This window comes from Micropterus dolomieu, linkage group LG01 (assembly GCF_021292245.1).
Source record: "Micropterus dolomieu isolate WLL.071019.BEF.003 ecotype Adirondacks linkage group LG01, ASM2129224v1, whole genome shotgun sequence".
Taxonomy (NCBI): Eukaryota; Metazoa; Chordata; class Actinopteri; order Centrarchiformes; family Centrarchidae; genus Micropterus; species Micropterus dolomieu.
Window position 1 is genome coordinate 23478053 of NC_060150.1, and position 19624 is coordinate 23497676.

General features: G+C 40.4%; 1 protein-coding gene across 1 annotated transcript in view; it reads right to left on the minus strand.

The window, feature by feature from the left end:
• Positions 1 to 518: 518 nt before the first annotated feature.
• The window catches only part of LOC123979809 (zinc finger protein 595-like), a 24041-nt gene continuing 4935 nt past the window's right edge, over positions 519 to 19624 (minus strand). The window contains exon 2 of the mRNA XM_046063941.1: positions 519 to 2824. Coding sequence (XP_045919897.1) covers positions 1619 to 2824 — 1206 coding nt within the window. The 3' untranslated portion in view covers positions 519 to 1618. The remainder of the gene's footprint in view (positions 2825 to 19624) is intronic.

Below are 19624 nucleotides of genomic sequence, written 5' to 3' on the forward strand. Positions count from 1 at the left end.
GGTTTTTGTCCTGGTCATGGAACAACTGACCAGCTCTTTACTCTCACAAGGATCCTGGAGTGGGCTTGGGAGTATGCCTATCCAGTCTACATGTGCTTTGTAGATTTGGAGAAGGCGTAAGACCGGTTCCCCCAGGAGATACTGTGGGAGGTGCTGTGGGAGTACGGGGTGAGGGGGGCCCTTCTCAGGGCTATCCAATCCCTGTACATCCAAAGCGAGAGCTGTGACCGAGTACTCGGCAGTAAGTCGGACTCTTTCCAGGTGAGGGTTGGCCTTCGCCAGGGCTGCACTTTGTCACCTATCCTGTTTGTGATATTCATGGACAGGATATCAAGGTGTAGTCGTGGCGAGGAGGGGCTGCGGTTCGGTGGGCTTGGGATCTCGTCACTGCTTTTTGCGGATGAGGATTAGCACCTCTAAATCTGCGGCCATGGTTCTCAGCAGGAAACCGGTGGAGTGCCACCTCCAGGTAGGGAATGAGTCCATACCCCAAAGTGAAGGAGTTCAAGTACCTCGGGGTCTTGTTCACGAGTGAGGGGAGACTGGAGCAGGAGATTGGCCGGAGAATCGGAGCAGCGGGGGCGGTAATGCACTCGCTTTACTGAATCAGAATCTTACACGTTTTTCTCCCACCCCTGATTACTGTAATGTTTAGTTGGCCCAGAGCCACCTCCTTACTTTTTAGATTACAGTGCAACACTGTTTACTTAAATTTAAAAATGTGCAAAGTTCACATAAAAAAGCTATAACTTTATTTAGTTTAACCCCGGCGCTCTCACAGAGCTGAAGTGATTATGGTAAATCTTCAGGGCTCAGTCTGCAGGTCCAAAGGGAGCACGTTTAGATTCAGTTAAACTTTGTCTTGAATTGGATTCTTTCTAACAAAAAGAAACCTGGAAGACCAAAACTGACCTCGTGGGATGAGCCAGCTAAGACTAGTTTTACTGGGGTTTATGGCCCACTATTTCTTATCCGTGTGCACCTCTGCCATAATGGAACTGCAACAGGTGCCTGCGTCTCCAGATTGGAAACATGGTGGTCTTGAAGAATCAAAGAGAACCTTTTATTTAAGAATAAATATCTTCCCCTCAGCTGGCGCCAACACAAGTGGATCTGTATCAATTAGATTTGGCTTTGCTTTCTGTCTGAACAAGACCACGTTCACTAACAGCAAATATAAACAGTGAACACAGACATACATATATTTTAAGGAAATTCCAGTAAGGACATATGTTCAACTATAACAAGATAGCAAATAATAATAAGTGTGTGACGACAGCAGGATTGGGAGGAGGAAGGACAGGACAGTATGTTGTGGGGTGGTGATGGCGCAATGGATAAGACACATGCCTTTGGTGTCCTGAGCAAGACACTTAACCGCTCGTTGCTCCAGAGGCGTGCGACCTCTGACATAAATAGCAGCTGTAAGTCACTTTGGATAAAAGCGTCAGCTAAATGAATTAATGTAAATGTAGTTGCAGCCACATTACTATACATGCTGCTGAAAATATAAAGTTACTGTTGTGTATCCGTCAGTTTGTAGAGAAGCTCAAAATATAACAACACAGCTATCAGGGTAGGGGGAGGAGGAAACAGCTAGCTTTGCTCTGAAGAATGTTCACAACAAAGCAGCGTGACTGTGTTGGTGGACTTTAAGGTGACTACTCTGAGCAAAGATTTTCCCACATTGTTCACACCAGTACGGTTTCTCTCCAGTGTGAACACGTTGATGGATTTTTAGTTTAGATGATGAGGTGAAAGTTTTCCCACACCGGTCACAGCTGTACGGTTTCTCTCCAGTGTGAATACGTTTGTGGACTTTTAGCACATCTGATCTAGTGAAAGTTTTCCCACACCGATCACACCAGTACGGTTTCTCTCCAGTGTGAACACGTCTGTGGATTTTTAGGTCATTTGATGTAGTGAAAGTTTTCCCACACTGGTCACAGCTGTACGGTTTCTCTCCAGTGTGAACACGTTGGTGGACTTTTAGGTTACCTGATGTAGTGAAAGTTTTCCCACATTGGTCACAGCAGTACGGTTTCTCTCCAGTGTGAACACGTTGGTGGGCTTTTAGTACATCTGATCTAGTGAAAGTTTTCCCACACCAGTCACACCAGTACGTTTTCTCTCCAGTGTGAATACGTTGGTGGACTTTAAGGCCAAGAGATTTATTGAAAGTTTTCCCACACCAGTCACACCAGTACAGTTTCTCTCCAGTGTGAATACGTCTGTGGATTTTAAGGTCACCTGGTTTATTGAAAGTTTTCCCACACTGGTCACAGCTGTACGGTTTCTCTCCAGTGTGAATATGTTGGTGGACTTTAAGGTTAACTGATTTATTGAACGCTTTCCCACATTGGTCACAGCTGTATGGTTTCTCTCCAGTGTGAATACGTTGGTGGACTTTAAGGTTAACTGATTTATTGAACGCTTTCCCACATTGGTCACAGCTGTACGGTTTCTCTCCAGTGTGAATACGTTGGTGCATTTTTAGGTGACCTGATGCAGTAAAAGTTTTCCCACACTGGTCACAGCTGTACGGTTTCTCTCCACTGTGAACGCGTCGGTGGACTTCTAGATTACCTGACTGAGTGAAAGTTTTCCCACACTGGTCACAGCTGTATGGTTTCTCTCCAGTGTGAACGCGTCGGTGAACTTCAAGGTTTCCTGACTGAGTGAAAGTTTTCCCACACTGGTCACAGCTGTACAGTTTCTCTCCAGTGTGAACTCTCTGATGAATCTTTAAATATCCAGATCTTGTGAAGGATTTGTCACAGTGCTGGCAGCGGTGACATTTGAGTCCATGTCTTCCTCTCCGTTCCTACAGCAACAGAGACAGAGATAAAGACAGTAAGTGAGACATCAGGTGGAGGAAACTATGGCTGGGTATCGAGTTAAATACTTTTTAGGCACCGACCGAATTGCTTTAATACCATCGAGTATCATAAAGTGTCTTGTCTTTTAGTACCAAATTTCAATACCTAAAAGGTTCTTGTTAACGTCAATGAGCCAATAAGCATGCATCGTGCTTGATGTGCCCAAATCTAAAAGTGATTGGAATTGGCTATGGTGATGTAAAAGACGTGGAGAAAATCAAAAGTATGGCTACATTGCACCGGGCTTGATGCAACAATATTTGCGACGTAAGATAAAAGACCGGCAACACGACAAACACGGTGAAGCCCTTTGACTGTGCATGGAATAAACTCTTTAATCTTTGACTGCAAGAAGACAGAGCCGGTCTCATCGTCTCAGCGCCCTCCTGCCACTGAGCCTGCTTCAACATGCCCACCATCCGAGCAGTGTTGAGCAGTAGCGTCGCTACAAGTAGCGCCGTTACTGCACTGCTCAAAAAAAATAAAGGGAACACTTAAACAACACTGTGTTGTAACTCCAAGTTAGTCACACTCCTGTGAAACTGATCAAACTGTCCACTTAAGATGCAACACTGATTGACAATCAATTTCACATGCTGTTGTGCAAATGGAATAGACAACAGGTGGAAATTATAGGCAATTAGCAAGACACCCCCAATAAAGGAGTGGTTCTGCAGGTGGTGACCACAGACCACTTCTCAGTTCCTGTGCTTCCTGGCTGATGTTTTTGTCACTTTTGAATGCTGGCGGTGCTTTCACTCTAGTGGTAGCATGAGACGGAGTCTACAACCCACACAAGTGGCTCAGGTAGTGCAGCTCATCCAGGATGGCACATCAATGCGAGCTGTGGCAAGAAGGTTTGCTGTGTCTGTCAGCGTAGTGTCCAGAGCATGGAGGCGCTACCAGGAGACAGGCCAATACATCAGGAGACATGGAGGAGGCCGTAGCAGGGCAACAACCCAGCAGCGGGACCGCTACCTCCGCCTTTGTGCAAGGAGGAGCAGGAGGAGCACTGCCAGAGCCCTGCAAAATGACCTCCAGCAGGCCACAAATGTGCATGTGTCTGCTCAAACGGTCAGAAACAGACTCGAGGGTGGTACGAGACATGAGGGTGGTATGAGGGCCCGACATCCACAGGTGGGGGCTGTGCTTACAGCCCAACACCGTGCAGGACGTTTGGCATTTGCCAGAGAACACCAAGATTGGCAAATTCGCCACTGGCACCCTGTGCTCTTCACAGACGAAAGCAGATTCACACTGAGCACATGTGACAGATGTGATAGAGTCTGGAGACGCCGTGGAGAACGTTCTGCTGCCTGCAACATCCTCCAGCATGACCGGTTTGGCGGTGGGTCAGTAATGGTGTGGGGTGGCATTTCTTTGGGGGGCCGCACAGCCCTCCATGTATTCGCCAGAGATAGCCTGACTGCCATTAGGTACCGAGATGAGATCCTCAGACCCCTTGTGAGACCATATGCTGGTGCGGTTGGCCCTGGGTTCCTCCTAATGCAAGACAATGCCAGACCTCATGTGGCTGGAGTGTGTCAGCAGTTCCTGCAAGAGGAAGGCATTGATGCTATGGACTGGCCCGCCCGTTCTCCAGACCTGAATCCAATTGAGCACATCTGGGACATCATGTCTCGCTCCATCCACCAACGCCACGTTGCACCACAGACTGTCCAGGAGATGGCGGATGCTTTAGTCCGGGTCTGGGACTCAGGAGCACCGCCACCTCATCAGGAGCATGCCCAGGCGTTGTAGGGAGGTCATACAGGCACGTGGAGGCCACACACACTACTGAGCCTCATTTTGACTTGTTTTAAGGACATTACATCAAAGTTGGATTGGTGTGGTTTTCCACTTTGATTTTGAGTGTGACTCCAAATCCAGACCTCCATGGGTTGATAAATTTGATTTCCATTGATAATTTTTGTGTGATTTTGTTGTCAGCACATTCAACTATGCAAAGAAAGGAGTATTTAATGAGATTATTTCATTCATTCAGATCTAGGATGTGTTATTTTAGTGTTCCCTTTATTTTTTTGAGCAGTGTATTACAAAGACTTCGGTTTAGAACTGCTCTCTGTGAAAAGTGCAATTAGATATCTTTTGTTATGAATGAGCGCTATGTAAAATTAAATAAATAATACAGACTGCTTTTGTTTTAGCTTGTTCGTAACAATTCGCTATTAGCTTAACAACTTGTAACAACTACGGACAAAGCAGGTGGAAACATGATCACTCCTCTACTTTACCCTTCACTTCACCTGCTTCACTGCCTCCATCGTGGCCTCTCCGCCCCCGGTCAAACACGCAGAGGAGAGGACAGAGCAGCACGACTACATTTTATTTATTTTTTTTTACAGATCTGCATGATTCACGTGGGTCACATTTTCAGGTCGCAAAATCTGGAAAGAAAACTAATTTCCATAACTTTTCTAAATCTTTTGTGATTTTATTTTTTTCAAAAACATTTTCTAATTTCATGACTTTCCAGGTTTTTCATGTCCGTACGAACCCTAGAACTAGGTATTTGTATGTATCCACTTCTTCAAGAATGTTAATGGTATTAACAACAGTCCTTGTTCTCCTGAGGTCTATGACTATTTCCTTGGGTTTTGTAATGTTCAGGAGTAGGTGGTTCACTCAGGAAAGCTGGCTACCAGTTTCCTGTATTCTGACTCCTGTCCATCTTTGATACACATACTACTGCAAAGTCATCTGAGAATTTCTGCAGATAACAGGAGAAAAACACAATTGCAAAACGCTGTATTCCTGCTGGGTTTTGGTCAGCGTCGAAAGCTTGTCCATCTTATTTGGAAGAAACTGAAATACCTTTTTCTTCTGACTGCGCATTTGGCTCCAGGTAGTAGGATCAGTCTGGAGATTGCAATCAGCTGGTTGAAGATAAACAATATCCCTGGTCTTGTCGTCATGACTCCCCAGAAACAGATGTGAAAAAAACACCAGAAGAACCAGTCGAAATTGTTCAAACCCCACAATTTCCATCTTCAGTGATAAATTAAGAATATTTGGCACCAGAAAACCCAAAATAGAAGGTGCCATAACTGGCTGCCCCTCCAGTGACACCATCTTGCAGTTTGCATATAAATTTCATCCAATGCTTCAATCAAGAGGGACTTAATTAAAAGATGACCACGTGCATGGCTTGTCACGCAGTGATCCAAAATGGAGGGGGTTAGGAACCAAAATAAGGGAAAAACTCTGCCTGTCCTCACCAAAATGGTGTGGAGCACAGCTGGAGTTTGGGCTGCACACTGTGGGTTCCAGATATGAATGTGTGTGGATGTGTGTCAGGCATGTGTGTGTGTGTGTGTGTGTGACATCAATGTAACTGCCACTTTATCACACAGGAACTGGCAGTGAACTTGCATTCAACATTCGTATCACTGGACTTTGGTCTTGATAATGCCCCGATATTGGTTTCACACATGGTGACAGGAACAATGCAAGGCCCAGCAGCATGGTACTGATATATATACACACAGCAAAAGTGGAGGTTCAACATTTCCCACAGAAATCACCACAGTGAAGCCCAGGTTACAATAACACCATTATAAACCTATCTCCGTTCAGACACAACCCTCTTGATATCGATGTAATGCGTCGTGCCGTTTAGGTAATCCACCTGAGTCCTTCTCGGCTAGGATTCTGATGATAGCTGGGGTACTGCGCTGTCGGGGGGTTCAGCAGCGCACTGATACTCAGAGCAGCGGAGAAATCAACGTCGACTGTGTGGAGAGAGCGTCAGAGGTTATCCTTCTTTCCATGGTGGCGCTGGTGAAGGAGTGAGGAATGATAACTGATGATCTGGATGGATGTAATGTAGAGCGGGACGACTGATGAGCTCAGGGATGGAGGCATAGACTGTATAAAAGAAGTGGACGTAGTCACTGAGATGTCACCCATTGGTTTGTGGGCTACCATTTTGAAGTCTAGAGTTTGGCATTTGGCTGTCATTGTTTTGTTTTTTGGAACCAGACACCTGACTTGACGGTTATTGAATGAGAGAGTGGCGCTAGCCAGCTTGGTTAGCAAGATGCACCTGTAATTCACGTTAACTATAATTAACCGGGATGCTAATTTTGGCTGTTGATCTAAATGGGACCATATTTTACAAAATGAACGTCGCGCTTTGTTGAAGAAGGCTTAAACCGAATGACTGTGATCATAAACTCATAAGGAAAGTGTTTATTGATGTAATAACTCAAGTAGGAAGAAGGGACATTTTGGCATTAAGTTCAATCCAATTGGACTTCTCTATGCTACCAGTGGAGTTGCCCCCTGCTGGACATTAGAAAGAATGCAAGTTTAAGGCACTTTAGAATTGTCTTCACTTTTCAGACCCGGAGGTTCCCGCTTTGGTGGAGGAGGACTGCATTTATCTGACCCTGAAATGACTGCTGATGGCAGCAGAGAAAGGAACAGTTTTACAGCAGAAGATGATCGGCTCACAGAGATTGGAAGCGGAAAAAGGGAGAGATAGAGAGAGAGAATATAAACTATTTAAGTTAGCATGAAGATAGTCTTCCAGATTGAATTTTCATTTGTTAAGATATTTCAGTCTGGGTAAAAGTGGTGGACTGACCAATTCACAGATCAACACTGCCACATGGCCACAGAGCGAAGAACTTCACTTGGGGTGCACTTTGTTTAAAAGAAAGATAATGGTTTTTGTTAAATGTTAATAACGATAACTTTATTTATATAGCACTTATAAAACAAAAGTACAAAGGGTGACAAAGGGCACGTAAAACCACTATGAAGATAAAATACATGAGGACAATGCAAGATACAAAATACAAATGAAAAAGATGGAAATCACAAGTAGGTAAAACAGATTGACTACTGCTACAATTTTTTATCACTAATACAGTAAACGTGGCAATATTGAATTGACTTGCGGTTGTCCTTCACATAATGTGAAATGCAGTTTTAAAAATGTATATTATGTAAGTATAACTTACAAAGCTGCTAAAAATATAAATATTCAATTAACAATTTTATAATTCATTATATTACAAAGATCATGTTATAGGGGTGGCTCATTAGGAATTTGCTTTATCACACACGTCCATGTAATTTTAAACTCGGTTTTCAACTGAAATAGGGAGTTTCAGTTTCCTTTATGGGGATCTATAGGAACTACCATGTTGCAGTCTGTAGTCTGGATAGTAGAAAGTAATCAGAGGACCTGAGAGTCATTGTATGTGTGAAGCATGTTCTGAATTGTTGGGCTTCTGTGAATAACATCATAGAGTATGGTCTAGACCTGCTCTTTTATGAAAAGCGCTGTGAGATAACTGTTGTTGTGATTTGGCGCTATATAAATAAAATTGAATTGAACACAATCAAGTGCAAACCTATGAGTTAATTTAAATAAAGAAGAGGAATACTGAAATGATGATTTGCCCGCAGCTGGTGAAGTGATTTTGAAAAAGGTGTTTTGCACTTCCTTGTTTAAATTCTCAGAGCAGAATTGAGAATAAGTGCACAGTTTTGTTGGGGAACCTGAAAGAAGAGTAATGTAGCCTGCTGGTAATAAAAGCATGCAATACATTTTCAGTGTTTACTGAAGTGAGAAATGGTCTGAACCTTACCATATTTCTAAGATGAGAGAAAGTTGGCTGTTCACTTTCTCTGGTGAGTACTTTTCATTTTAAACCTGTTGTTTGCTAGATAAAATTATCATCCGGTTAAAATGACAAAAAATGAGTTAACGTGAATTAAAGATGCACCTAGCTAAGCAAGCTAGCTAGCTCCACACGTAGCCGTTGGCTCCAGTCTCTTCGAAATATAGTCACTATGGTGCCGCTGGTTGCAAAATATCAACATGGCGGCGCCCTTACGGCCAAACTCGAGGCTTCAAGACGTCAGTCCACAAACCAACGGGTGAAGTCATGATGACTATGTCCACTTATTCAGGGAACAATAACCAAATATGAGCCAAATATAATCAGTCCAAAAGGTGTTTGTCTATCTATAGATGGCAAAGACTGCAAAGAAGAATGGTTAATCCGTACATTGGCCGTGGTAACAAACTCTTCCGCCAACATTATACACAAATAATTACAATGACGGCAACGACTTATTAAAATTATAATAGGATTTATTTAACTATAGCATAGATCAGTGATCAACAATTATAGCTAGTAAATCGTGATTAACCATTCTAAGCAAAAATGAAATAAAGCCAATAAAACAAAGCATACAAAACATACAACAAAACAGCAAGCGTGTGTGTAGGTTTTTGTGTGTGTGTGAGTGAGAGAGAGAGACAAAGAAGTGGGAGAGACTAAGAGAGGGGGTGGACCCGACTACATGGGTGACTGCAGATCCGGTTCAGAATGGGCTCAAGGGAGGCTGATGTTGGAATCAAAATGGCGGTTCAAACCATGTGATTTCGGAATCAAGATTAACTACAAAAATGGCTTGCTTTTTAGACCCCCTCAGCTGTACTGCTACAGCTAAGTATGACAAGGCTTTTGTTTTTTGTTTTTCTTGGCTGTTTTTTAGCCACATTTGGTAGGTCTTATCCAAGCGTTTAGCTTGTTTTTGCTTGGATTGTTCTTGTGTTTTTTGTTTTTTGTCCAGGCAGGATTTCAGATTAAAAGCATATCCAAATTATGCGATAAGGTAAACGAGTCTATGCAGCATGATATAATACTACATGATTCTGAATATTAAGTTTTGTACCTGGAATATCAAAGGCTCCAATAATGTTATCAAAAGGAAAACTGTTCTAAACTATCTTAAAAAGGAAAATGTCCACGTTGCTTTCCTCCAAGAAACCCATTTGAATGAGGAGGAGCACAAAAAATACCTTAGGGAATGGGTCGGACAGGTATATTTTACATCTTACTGTACAAATAAAAGGTGTGCAATTATATTAGTTCATAGATTGTTGCCATTTACAGCTAAAATAGTTACCAAGATACAGACAGAAGGCTAATTCTAGTAAAACAAGACCTGTATGGAGAATCAGTATTGTTAGGAAATATTTATGCTCCTAATGTTTATGACGAAGACTTTTTTGCCTTCCTACTCAGTAAAATTGCCGAAATGGACTGTACAAATATGATAATTAGAGATGTTTTTAATTGTAAATCTTTCCCCCTCTCTAGATAGAGACCCTCCTCATAAAGATCAATCAAAATCTGGCAGAGCACTACAAAATCTTCTTGAGACATTTAATGTTAAATGTTAATGTTAGATGGTTGGAGATACATGAATCCTAATAATAAAAATTACACTTTTTTTTCTCCACCTCACTTGTCATTCTCACGAATTGACTATATATTAGTGTCTGACCACCTAGCCCCGTTTGTAGAACAGTCTGGCATTGGATCCATTGCCCTCTCAGACCTCCTGTCACTCTGGAAATGCAACCTCTTAGGCCTGCAGACCGATCGTTCTCTTGGAAAATTAACACATCACTGTTTTGTGGCGATCAAATTCTTGGAAACGCAGACAGACCTTTATTTAGAAGTAAATGACTACAATGACTCTGATCCGAGATTGGTGTGGGAGGCTTATAAAGCTTACATGCGAGGCATGATCAGTAAGAAGAAAAAGGAGTGCACTCAAGAACAATCACAAATTGAAAAGAAAACCAAAAAATTAGAGGATCCAAATCGGAGGGGGTACTTAAAGAATTAAAGGAGGCGAGACTACTGTTGACTAACTCACTAACAAAGAAGGCTGAGTCTGATATTTTGTTTGCTAGACAAAGATTGTTTGGATTTGGAAATAAGCCAAATAAGTTCTTAGCTCGTCTTGCAAGAAACTCTCCCCAAAAAGCTTTTATTTCTGCAATATCTGATGAGGATCAAATCCGTCAAACAAACAATACAAAGATCAATGAATGCTTTCAGAAATTTTATGAAACCAGTAGGAAGTTTTTAGTTCTAGATACAGATGCCTCAACTAACAGATGAACGAGCTAAACTGCTTGAAGGACCAGTTACAATAGAAAAAGAAATTGATAAAGCAATCTCCTCACTCCAGTCAGATAAAGTCCAGGGGCAGATGGATTCTGTGTACAGTTTTACAAAAAGATGACAAGCAAAATTAACAAACTATTACAACGTGTGTTCAACAAATCTTTTGAAGAAGGGGAACTTCCAAAATCTATGTACTTAGCTCATATTATAGTTATTTCCAAAAGGGGAAAAGATCCAGAACTATGTGCTTCTTATCGGCCAATTAGCTTACTTGGAGTGGATGTAAAGATACTTTCAAAAATAATGGCTAATTGACTAGAAAGAGTAGTGACAGATACAGTTAATGCAGACCAAACAGGGTTCATAAAAGGCCGTATCAAATAACGCAAGACGTTTAAATCAATATTATTCACTCTCTTAATTTCCACCAAACCCCAAGTGCTATAATGACGATGGATGCAGAGAAAGCATTTGATCGTATAGAGCGTAAATACATGCTTGAAGTGTTGAAAATATTAGGCTTTCATTCAGATTTTGTTCGATGGGTACAGCTTTTATACAAAATGCCCACTGCCTCGGTCTCAACAAATGGTCTAATTTCTGCCCAATTTCAACTTAACAGAGGTACAGCTCAAGGGTCACCACTATCACCTCTACTGTTTGCTCTAGCCATAAAGCCATTAGCAATTGCTATCCGGCAAAACTCTGATATTAAAGGAACAATGATAGGAACAACCCAGCACAAAATTCTACTGTACGCGGATGACATCCTCCTGACGTTAACAGACCCATAAAACTCAATACCCGCGTTAATCACCTGTGTGAAAGAGTTTGGTCAAATCTCTGGATACAAGGTTAATTTTACAAAATCTGAAATCATGGCTCTCAGTTTATCGGAGTACAAACCTGACTTTGTAAAACCCTTTCATTGGGCACCAGATGGATTCACGTGCCTGGGGGTTAAAATAACACCTAAAGTTAATCAACTTTATGCTGAAAATGTTAGCCCCATGGTAAAACACATTAAGGACAAGATGGTGAGTTGGAAGAAGCTTCCTGTTTCCTTTCTCGGCAGAGTCAATCTTATCCCCAAAATTATTTACTTTACATTATTCAGGTCAAACACTATGTATATTCTAAAATGGATACTCTCAATCTTCCAGATGACTTTAACTTATTAGAAAAGACTTTTAGATAGTCTTAAACAAGGTCACTTTGTCTCCAAATTTTATTCTAAGCTGCAACATTTGAATATAGACAGACTATCATTCCTACAGAAATCATGGGAGACTCAGTTGAAAACAACAATAGACCAAAATATGGGAGGAAATCTTACTTTTACCTTCAAAAATATCCATATGTAACAGATTCAGAGAAATTCAATATAACATCACACAAAATGTCTATATATCCCCATATATGTATAGTAAATATACAGCAGGGGCCTCTCCAAACTGCCTAAAATGTAAGAATATTTTAGGGACAAGATTTCACTGCCTCTGGGAATGCAAAAAGATTCAACGGTTTTGGAAAACTGTATGTGATGAGGTTAGTGTGATAATCAAGCAGCAATTACAGTCTAATCCAATAGTATGTCTATTGGGATATATCCCTGAATCACTAAGATCATATAAGAATACTATGCACCTTTTGCTTATGTTGGGCCGAAAGGCTGTTATGACCAAATGGGTGGGAGATGAACCTACCTCAATACATCTGTGGAAGTCCATGATATCAGACTATATTTCTCTGGAAAGATTAACCGCCTGAAATGCAAACCTAGCGAGGACTTTTGAGATCATTGCTGTGGATGTATTATGGATGTGCTACATATTTCATATAACCCGTATGTACACTGTGCACTGTGTGTGTTACAATTTTGAAAATGTTCAATATAAAGAATGTTCAAAAAAACCATTTTGCTACGTTTGCACCTCCTGTCCAGACTAAAATGGCGAAAATGAAGACCTAAAACTTGTTTGGAAAGTTTGGAAACGCTGCCGACCCCGTTTTGCGTTTTTGGCCCAACAGTGGGATGCAAAAGTCTTTGATTGCAAAACCTGCTTTAGAATTATTCTAGACAGTTGTCAGGTAGGTAGTGTGCTCTGTGTTCTTGATCCATTGGTTGGTAGCTAGCATCTGATAGAAACTCTATCTAAACACAAATTGTTTAATTATTAACAAAGTTAGAACAAAAGCCTTGCTTATCAATAGAAACTAGCCTTGCTTTACTAAAAGTTAGGCGACTAAAGTAAAATTTAAAACAAAAGAAATCTCCGCAGGAAAGATAAAAATAAGAGGCGGAGGTCCTTAGCTACAGAGAGCAAAAATGGAAGAGAGAGGACAAAGAGAGAGCTGATGGTTTTATTTACTGCTAGGTACAGGCATGAATCAGAGGCAGAGAAACACACTTTGTGCCACTTGTTGTGCATCTCTGTCTCTTCTACATCTTTGTCTTTGAGGGGAAAAAGTATTATCATTATTTTATGGATTAGTAAAACTTTATGTGTAATAGCCGTATTCTCCTCCTTCACTATGGTCAACCATCAACCATGATTATAGCATCAAATAGTATGTGATAATATTTTGCATAAAACATGACCAAGAGGAATGCTGACACAGGAGTCATTCATTACAAATTTACTTTTGCAGATTCTGCAGATTTTTGCACTTGGCTGTGGTGTATCAATTAAAATAAAATGCTACAAAGTGTAATGGAAACAGACTTTGCTAATAAATCACAACATATATGAAGCAAGCTTTTGCTCTACTGTAGGGACGTTTATGGTGGCAGATACAAATATGTAATATGTGAAACATCAATGTGATATGTGTGGAGTGATGTGAAGGTTATGTTCCTCAAATTAAAGGAAGAAATAAACATAAATTCCATATTTCATCACTTTGTAATTCACACATTGTAATTTTGATTTTTGTTCAAATAATAGTAAATATTGGACTGTTGTTCAGTCTGTCTTTTGGACTACGTGATATAATAACATTTATTTATATAGCACTTCGGCTTTATCAGTTTTACATTTCTATTCACTGCTGCTCCACTCAGTACAGTAATGAAGTATTTGTACTTCGTTACTTTCCACCACTGCCAAAGTAAGTAAGGAACAACATACAAGCATCAACAGAGCATCAATACAACAAGAGACCTACAATTGACAATACATACTAGTAAGGGCTAGACGGTCTAGACCTGCTCTTTTATGAAAAGCGCTGTGAGATAACTGTTGTTGTGATTTGGCGCTATATAAATAAAATTGAATTGAATTGAATTGAATAAGGGCAGCAATAAATAATATTAAGAGCTAATAGCACGGATGGCATCAATGGACTAAATACCTAGGGAAAGAAGAGTTAACTAAAAAGTGCAATCAATACAAGAGAATTGTAAGGGGATAGAAGAAGAAGAGCACAGGAAGTGCATGTTAGAGGTTAGGAGTTAGAGGTGTTATAAGGGAAGAGTTTTTTGGAGGAGATGAGTTTTCAAGAGCGTTTTGAAGTTAGAGAGAGACACCTGTGCTCTGATGGCATGTGGTAGAGTGACTCTATAATTAGGAGTACATTTCATATCAACATTGCTAATTAATCTATTTGTTTCGATAATATACCCCCTCTATGTTCAAAATTCATTAGTTGCCAAGCTTAATTACTTTTTAAATCGTTATATGAAAATACACATTAGATTCATTATTTTGTCAACTGTGTTGCTGACAAATGTTGTGTCATAGAAGACATAAATCAAGTACTACACATTTGATAAAACAGTTGTTTGAAAGTCCTTGAGTCTATTCCCAAGGGGTTTTGAGGTTGTCTAAGTGATTAAAACATATACATTTTGAGCTGGAAAACAGATATTCTGTCAGATGCTATCATCAAGGATGAATATTTTTTCTACATAACTCCTCATTACACTGAATTTCGAGTTATTCAACGACCTTTGCGTTGGATGTGTGGTGAAACACTATATTGCACCACCATAGACTCAGCTGCAGTCTGCGTGAGGAGGCCAGGCAGAGTTGGCATCCCTTTGTGAGAAAACATTAAATGACTAACCAATCACATGAGGCCACTGTCATGCCACTGCTTAAGTGTGATTAGTCTTGGATGATGCCAAGGGAAGCCAGCCGCTGTACAATGATTATGATTAGTTAAGGTCAATGATAATGACATAATCATAATGCTATCATAAAAATGAGACTGTCACCTACAGCTGGTGATCACTCAATGTCATACAGTGCTAAATAAGCTATTTGACATTGTTTTTGTATCTAGCATAGTTTTCTTAACTTTGGCTAACTGTCCTAATGGCTGAGGTGAGATTATTTTGTCAGCGTTGCGTTGGCTAATCCCATGCTGCTGTGAAAATGACTTGTAGGCTACTTGTACTTGAGTATGAGTTGTGTACTCAATGGCCACCTCTGATCACCATTGAGTCAGTAAATGAGTGCGAATGAATACACTTATTCACTTACACTGGTACACTTATCCACGGCACATACCACTCAGCTGGTTTAGGGGAATATTACAGTAGGTACACATGTTATATATGTCTGACCGATTTTGGTGGGCCGCCTGGGTTACTGTCCACTTCGCCGCCATATATCCCTTTGTGCTGCTATGTTGACCTAAATTTCCCCCACGGGGGATTAATAAAGTTATATCTTATCTTAAAGACAGGAGAATGCCCTTCCTTTTCAGATAGGGTGAGTGAAATGTCACCTCTTTATCTCTCTGAACTTAACTGAACTGCAGCTATGTGTGCGATTTTTGATGTGGTTATATTGTTAATTTTGCTTTGCTTGCCTGGATTTAGCTGCAAATGAATAGTCAGCTGAAGTAATCTTATTGTTTTTACTGCGGTTGTGTAGATAATGAGCACCACGGCCAGCACCAGCCACAGAGCACTGGGCAAGGTTACCTGACTAATTGTTTATGATCTGTGGGTCTGGTACTCGGTTGTTAGTCTTGAATGATGTTGTGTTATGAACATTTGGCCAAGCATTAAATAAGAAGTATGTAGGCCTATTTGATACATGCAACATTGCTACTATGCAAATGTAAAACTTCAAACGTTTTCTGATTGAGCTTGTGAATGCTTCTTTTATTCTTAACCATAGCCTATTTGTACTGTGCACTATTAGCAGCGGGCTATGTATGCTATTTGGGTTGAGATAGAGTGAGTGAGTGAGTGAGTGAGTGAGTGAGTGAGTGAGAAAGAGAGAGAAAGAGAAAAGAGAGAGAGTGTACATGTAGGTAAATGCAACTTTCAGCATGTGTATTGATAACAGATAGTGTACATCTTTAATTTTTCAATTAAAGATTAATTAATTTTTTAATTATTCAATTTTGTGTAATAGCACAATACATTAGATAATTGCCCTCCAAAAAGTACATCCTCTCTCACTTAGCTTCCCCAAAAATTTACTCCACCCAATGCCACTGAATATAATATCTAAAGCAAGAACACAAGAGCATGCTGATAGCACGGTTGATGAGCAATTAAACTACTTGATGAGAAGACAATAATACTCATTAAATATTGAAGAGGAGAAGTAGAGACTCAACATGTATTTAAAATGCCCACCACTGAAGAAAGGTACATCACGTGATGTCAGACATGTGACTTTGGAGCAAACCATTGCTGATTTATAGGGGGTTTGTCAATGGGTAACACAGTTGACAAAGATTTCTCGGACACACACAAAGTGAAAAATCTGATGTATATTAATGAGTAAAATAGTTTTTAAACTACCTTTCTCATCTTTTAATGATTACAGTGATTTTGAAAGGCATCATTTGAAAGGCAAAACCTTGACATTTAGCACAAAATTATATAAGTGTTAGATGCATGAAATGAAAGAAAAAGGTGCCCCAATATAAAAGCCATAATTGCTGAAAGTGAATATTCAGTAAAAATGATAAATACAACCCATGGAAATGACCTGTACCTTTAATTATAGAATGGCTCGGTAGCTCGTTCCACCATCGTGGTGTCACAGATAAGAACAGCTGGGAGTGAGATTGATTTGTTTGTAATGCTGGGTACACACCAAAGGATTTTTTACATCTTATAAGATTTTCAAAATGTGATAGACCACAAACATGAGGAGAAAAAATCCTAGATTTAACCGTTTTGCTCCTATAGTGTGTGGTGTGCCATGATGTGACAAAGACAGCACACCACACACAAACAGATTTTCAACCCGAGTCTAGACTGAACACAGGAAATCTTCATAATAAGCATGGCAGACGATATGCAGGAAGAAACGTTGAACAAATCTACAAGCTGATCCTCCATCTCTGCTGTCCACATTAATTTCACCTTGTGCTGCGCCATGACTGTGTTTCTTATGCTTCAATCATCTCGCTTTCTCATTGGATATTGTTTCGTTTCACGTGATAATCTCCAGAACGTGCGCGCGTTTGTCCTCGGGGATCAACCCCACACATCAGGATTTCTTTCGCGGATCCCGATTCGCGATCGGGGCGCCTCCGATGTTCTTCCGATCAGGTTTGGACACTCTTAACACACCTCACACCAAGGGAGAATCTGATAAGATAATCTGTAGAACCATCAAGATAATCGGGACATAGCTAGGATTGTCGGAAGGGGGGAAATCGGCCCAATTATCTTTTGGTGTGTACCCAGCATTAGGATGGTAGGGCCAGGTGGCGTTCATTGGTGGATCGTAGTGGCGGAGAAGGAACATAAGCTTAGAGTTTAGGTAGATGGGTGCAGACCCAGTAATCACTCTCTATGCAAACATTAGTGACTTGAATTTGATTCAGGAGACCAAAGGTAGCCAGTGGAGGTCACTGAGTAAAGCAGTGACATGAGTCATTTTGGGTTGATCAAAAACAAGATGCGCTGCTGCGTTCTGAACCATTTGTAGGGGTTTTACAGCACAAGCCTGTTAGGAGGGCATTGCAAATGTCGAGGTGAGAGATGACCATGGCCTGTTCCAGAAGCTGGTTGGCATACTGATCTATATCAATAAAGATCTTACATAATGAACTGTTATGTTTTTATTACCTTAGAATGAGCCTTTTCTATCTACATACACCAGCGAGCACCCCCTTCCATAGATTTCGCCATGTTGCGCCACCATGTTTCTACAGTAGCCCAAAACAGACAAATAGCGCTACAGAGCACGTTTAATCACTACGTTCTTCTTCTTCTCCTTCTTGTAGAATTATTGCAGTGGAGCTGCTCATCACTACGTTGAATACGTACATACGATGAAGAAGGAGTAACACTATACAACAGGGGTCAGCAAATAAGTTTTGCATCGGAGCATTTTTTTTATCCATTAAATGATGGGTGAGAATATAAGACAAGTATTTGGACAAAAGGTAAAGTGTTGTGTTAGCTCAGTTGGTAAAGTGCAAGTCTCTCACCCAGAAGGTTGTGTGTTTGATCTCCCTCAGGGAGAATTTTTTTTCCCCTCTTCAACAGTTATGCAGATTATACAGCGACCTTTTCACATGCTCACAATAAAGCAAGTGCTGCAGTGTGTGTGTTTCAGTGTTTCATCTGCATCCATTAACCTACAGATGCTTTTTCATTCCCCAGTATCTCCAGGCAGAGGAAATTTAGCGGAATCTCATTTTCTGACGGCTATTTCAGAGGTGTGTCAAGCAGGCTACAGACACTTTTTAATGTCATACAGAAGTAAAAGCTCTCAATTCAACTCGAAATAAAGCATTGCTGCAAAACAATTTGAAAACAAGAGAAAAATAAAACAAATTACCACATTTAGTCTCATTAAATGTACTTAATTTCTGATTAATGATTAAATTAATAACTTTAACAGAGTATTCCATCAATAGCTAGTCGGTTGACGGATTCAGAGTTTTTCGTGGAGGATGGCAATATCTTAATTTTTATGCAATGTTAAAAGAAACCAGCATGTATACACAATCATTTATTTAACAAGATAAACAAAGCAAAATGCATCATATGGATCTAACTAAAAGTCACTAAACTAAGACTAGAAGAAGACAAAGAGATGTGTTATACTTGATAAGGATGGTCTCAGGCCAAATCAGAAGTTTATTTTTATATCTAACAATGCCCAAGTACTTAACCAAAACTGCACTGTGCAAGTTGTTAGCTGGCAGGTCTGTTGTGGATCTAGTCACGCGGGGAAGAATTGTAGTTCCGAGCCAGCAGATGCTTAAGTGGAAATTGTAAATTTGATAAATTTGATTTGTAAATTTGTCTATAGAACATTGAAAATATATACAGTGGGTACGGAAAGTATTCAGACCCCTTTAAATTTTTCACTCTTTGTTTCATTGCAGCCATTTTCCAAAAATCAAAAAAGTTCATTTTATTTCTCAGTAATGTACACTCAGCACCCCATCTTGACAGAAAAAAACAGAAATGTAGAAATTTTTGCAAATTTATTAAAAAAGAAAAACTGAAATATCACATGGTCATAAGTATTCAGACCCTTTGCCGTGACACTCATATTTAACTCAGGTGCTGTCTATTTCTTCTGATCATCCTTGAGATGGTTCTACACCTTCATTTGAGTCCAGCTACTGATTGGACTTGATTAGGAAAGCCACACACCTGTCTATATAAGACCTTACAGCTCACAGTGCATGTCAGAGCAAATGAGAATCATGAGGTCAAAGGAACTGCCTGAAGAGCTCAGAGACAGAATTGTGGCAAGGCACAGATCTGGCCATGGTTACAAAAAAATTTCTGCTGCACTTAAGGTTCCTAAGAGCACAGTGGCCTCCATAATCCTCAAATGG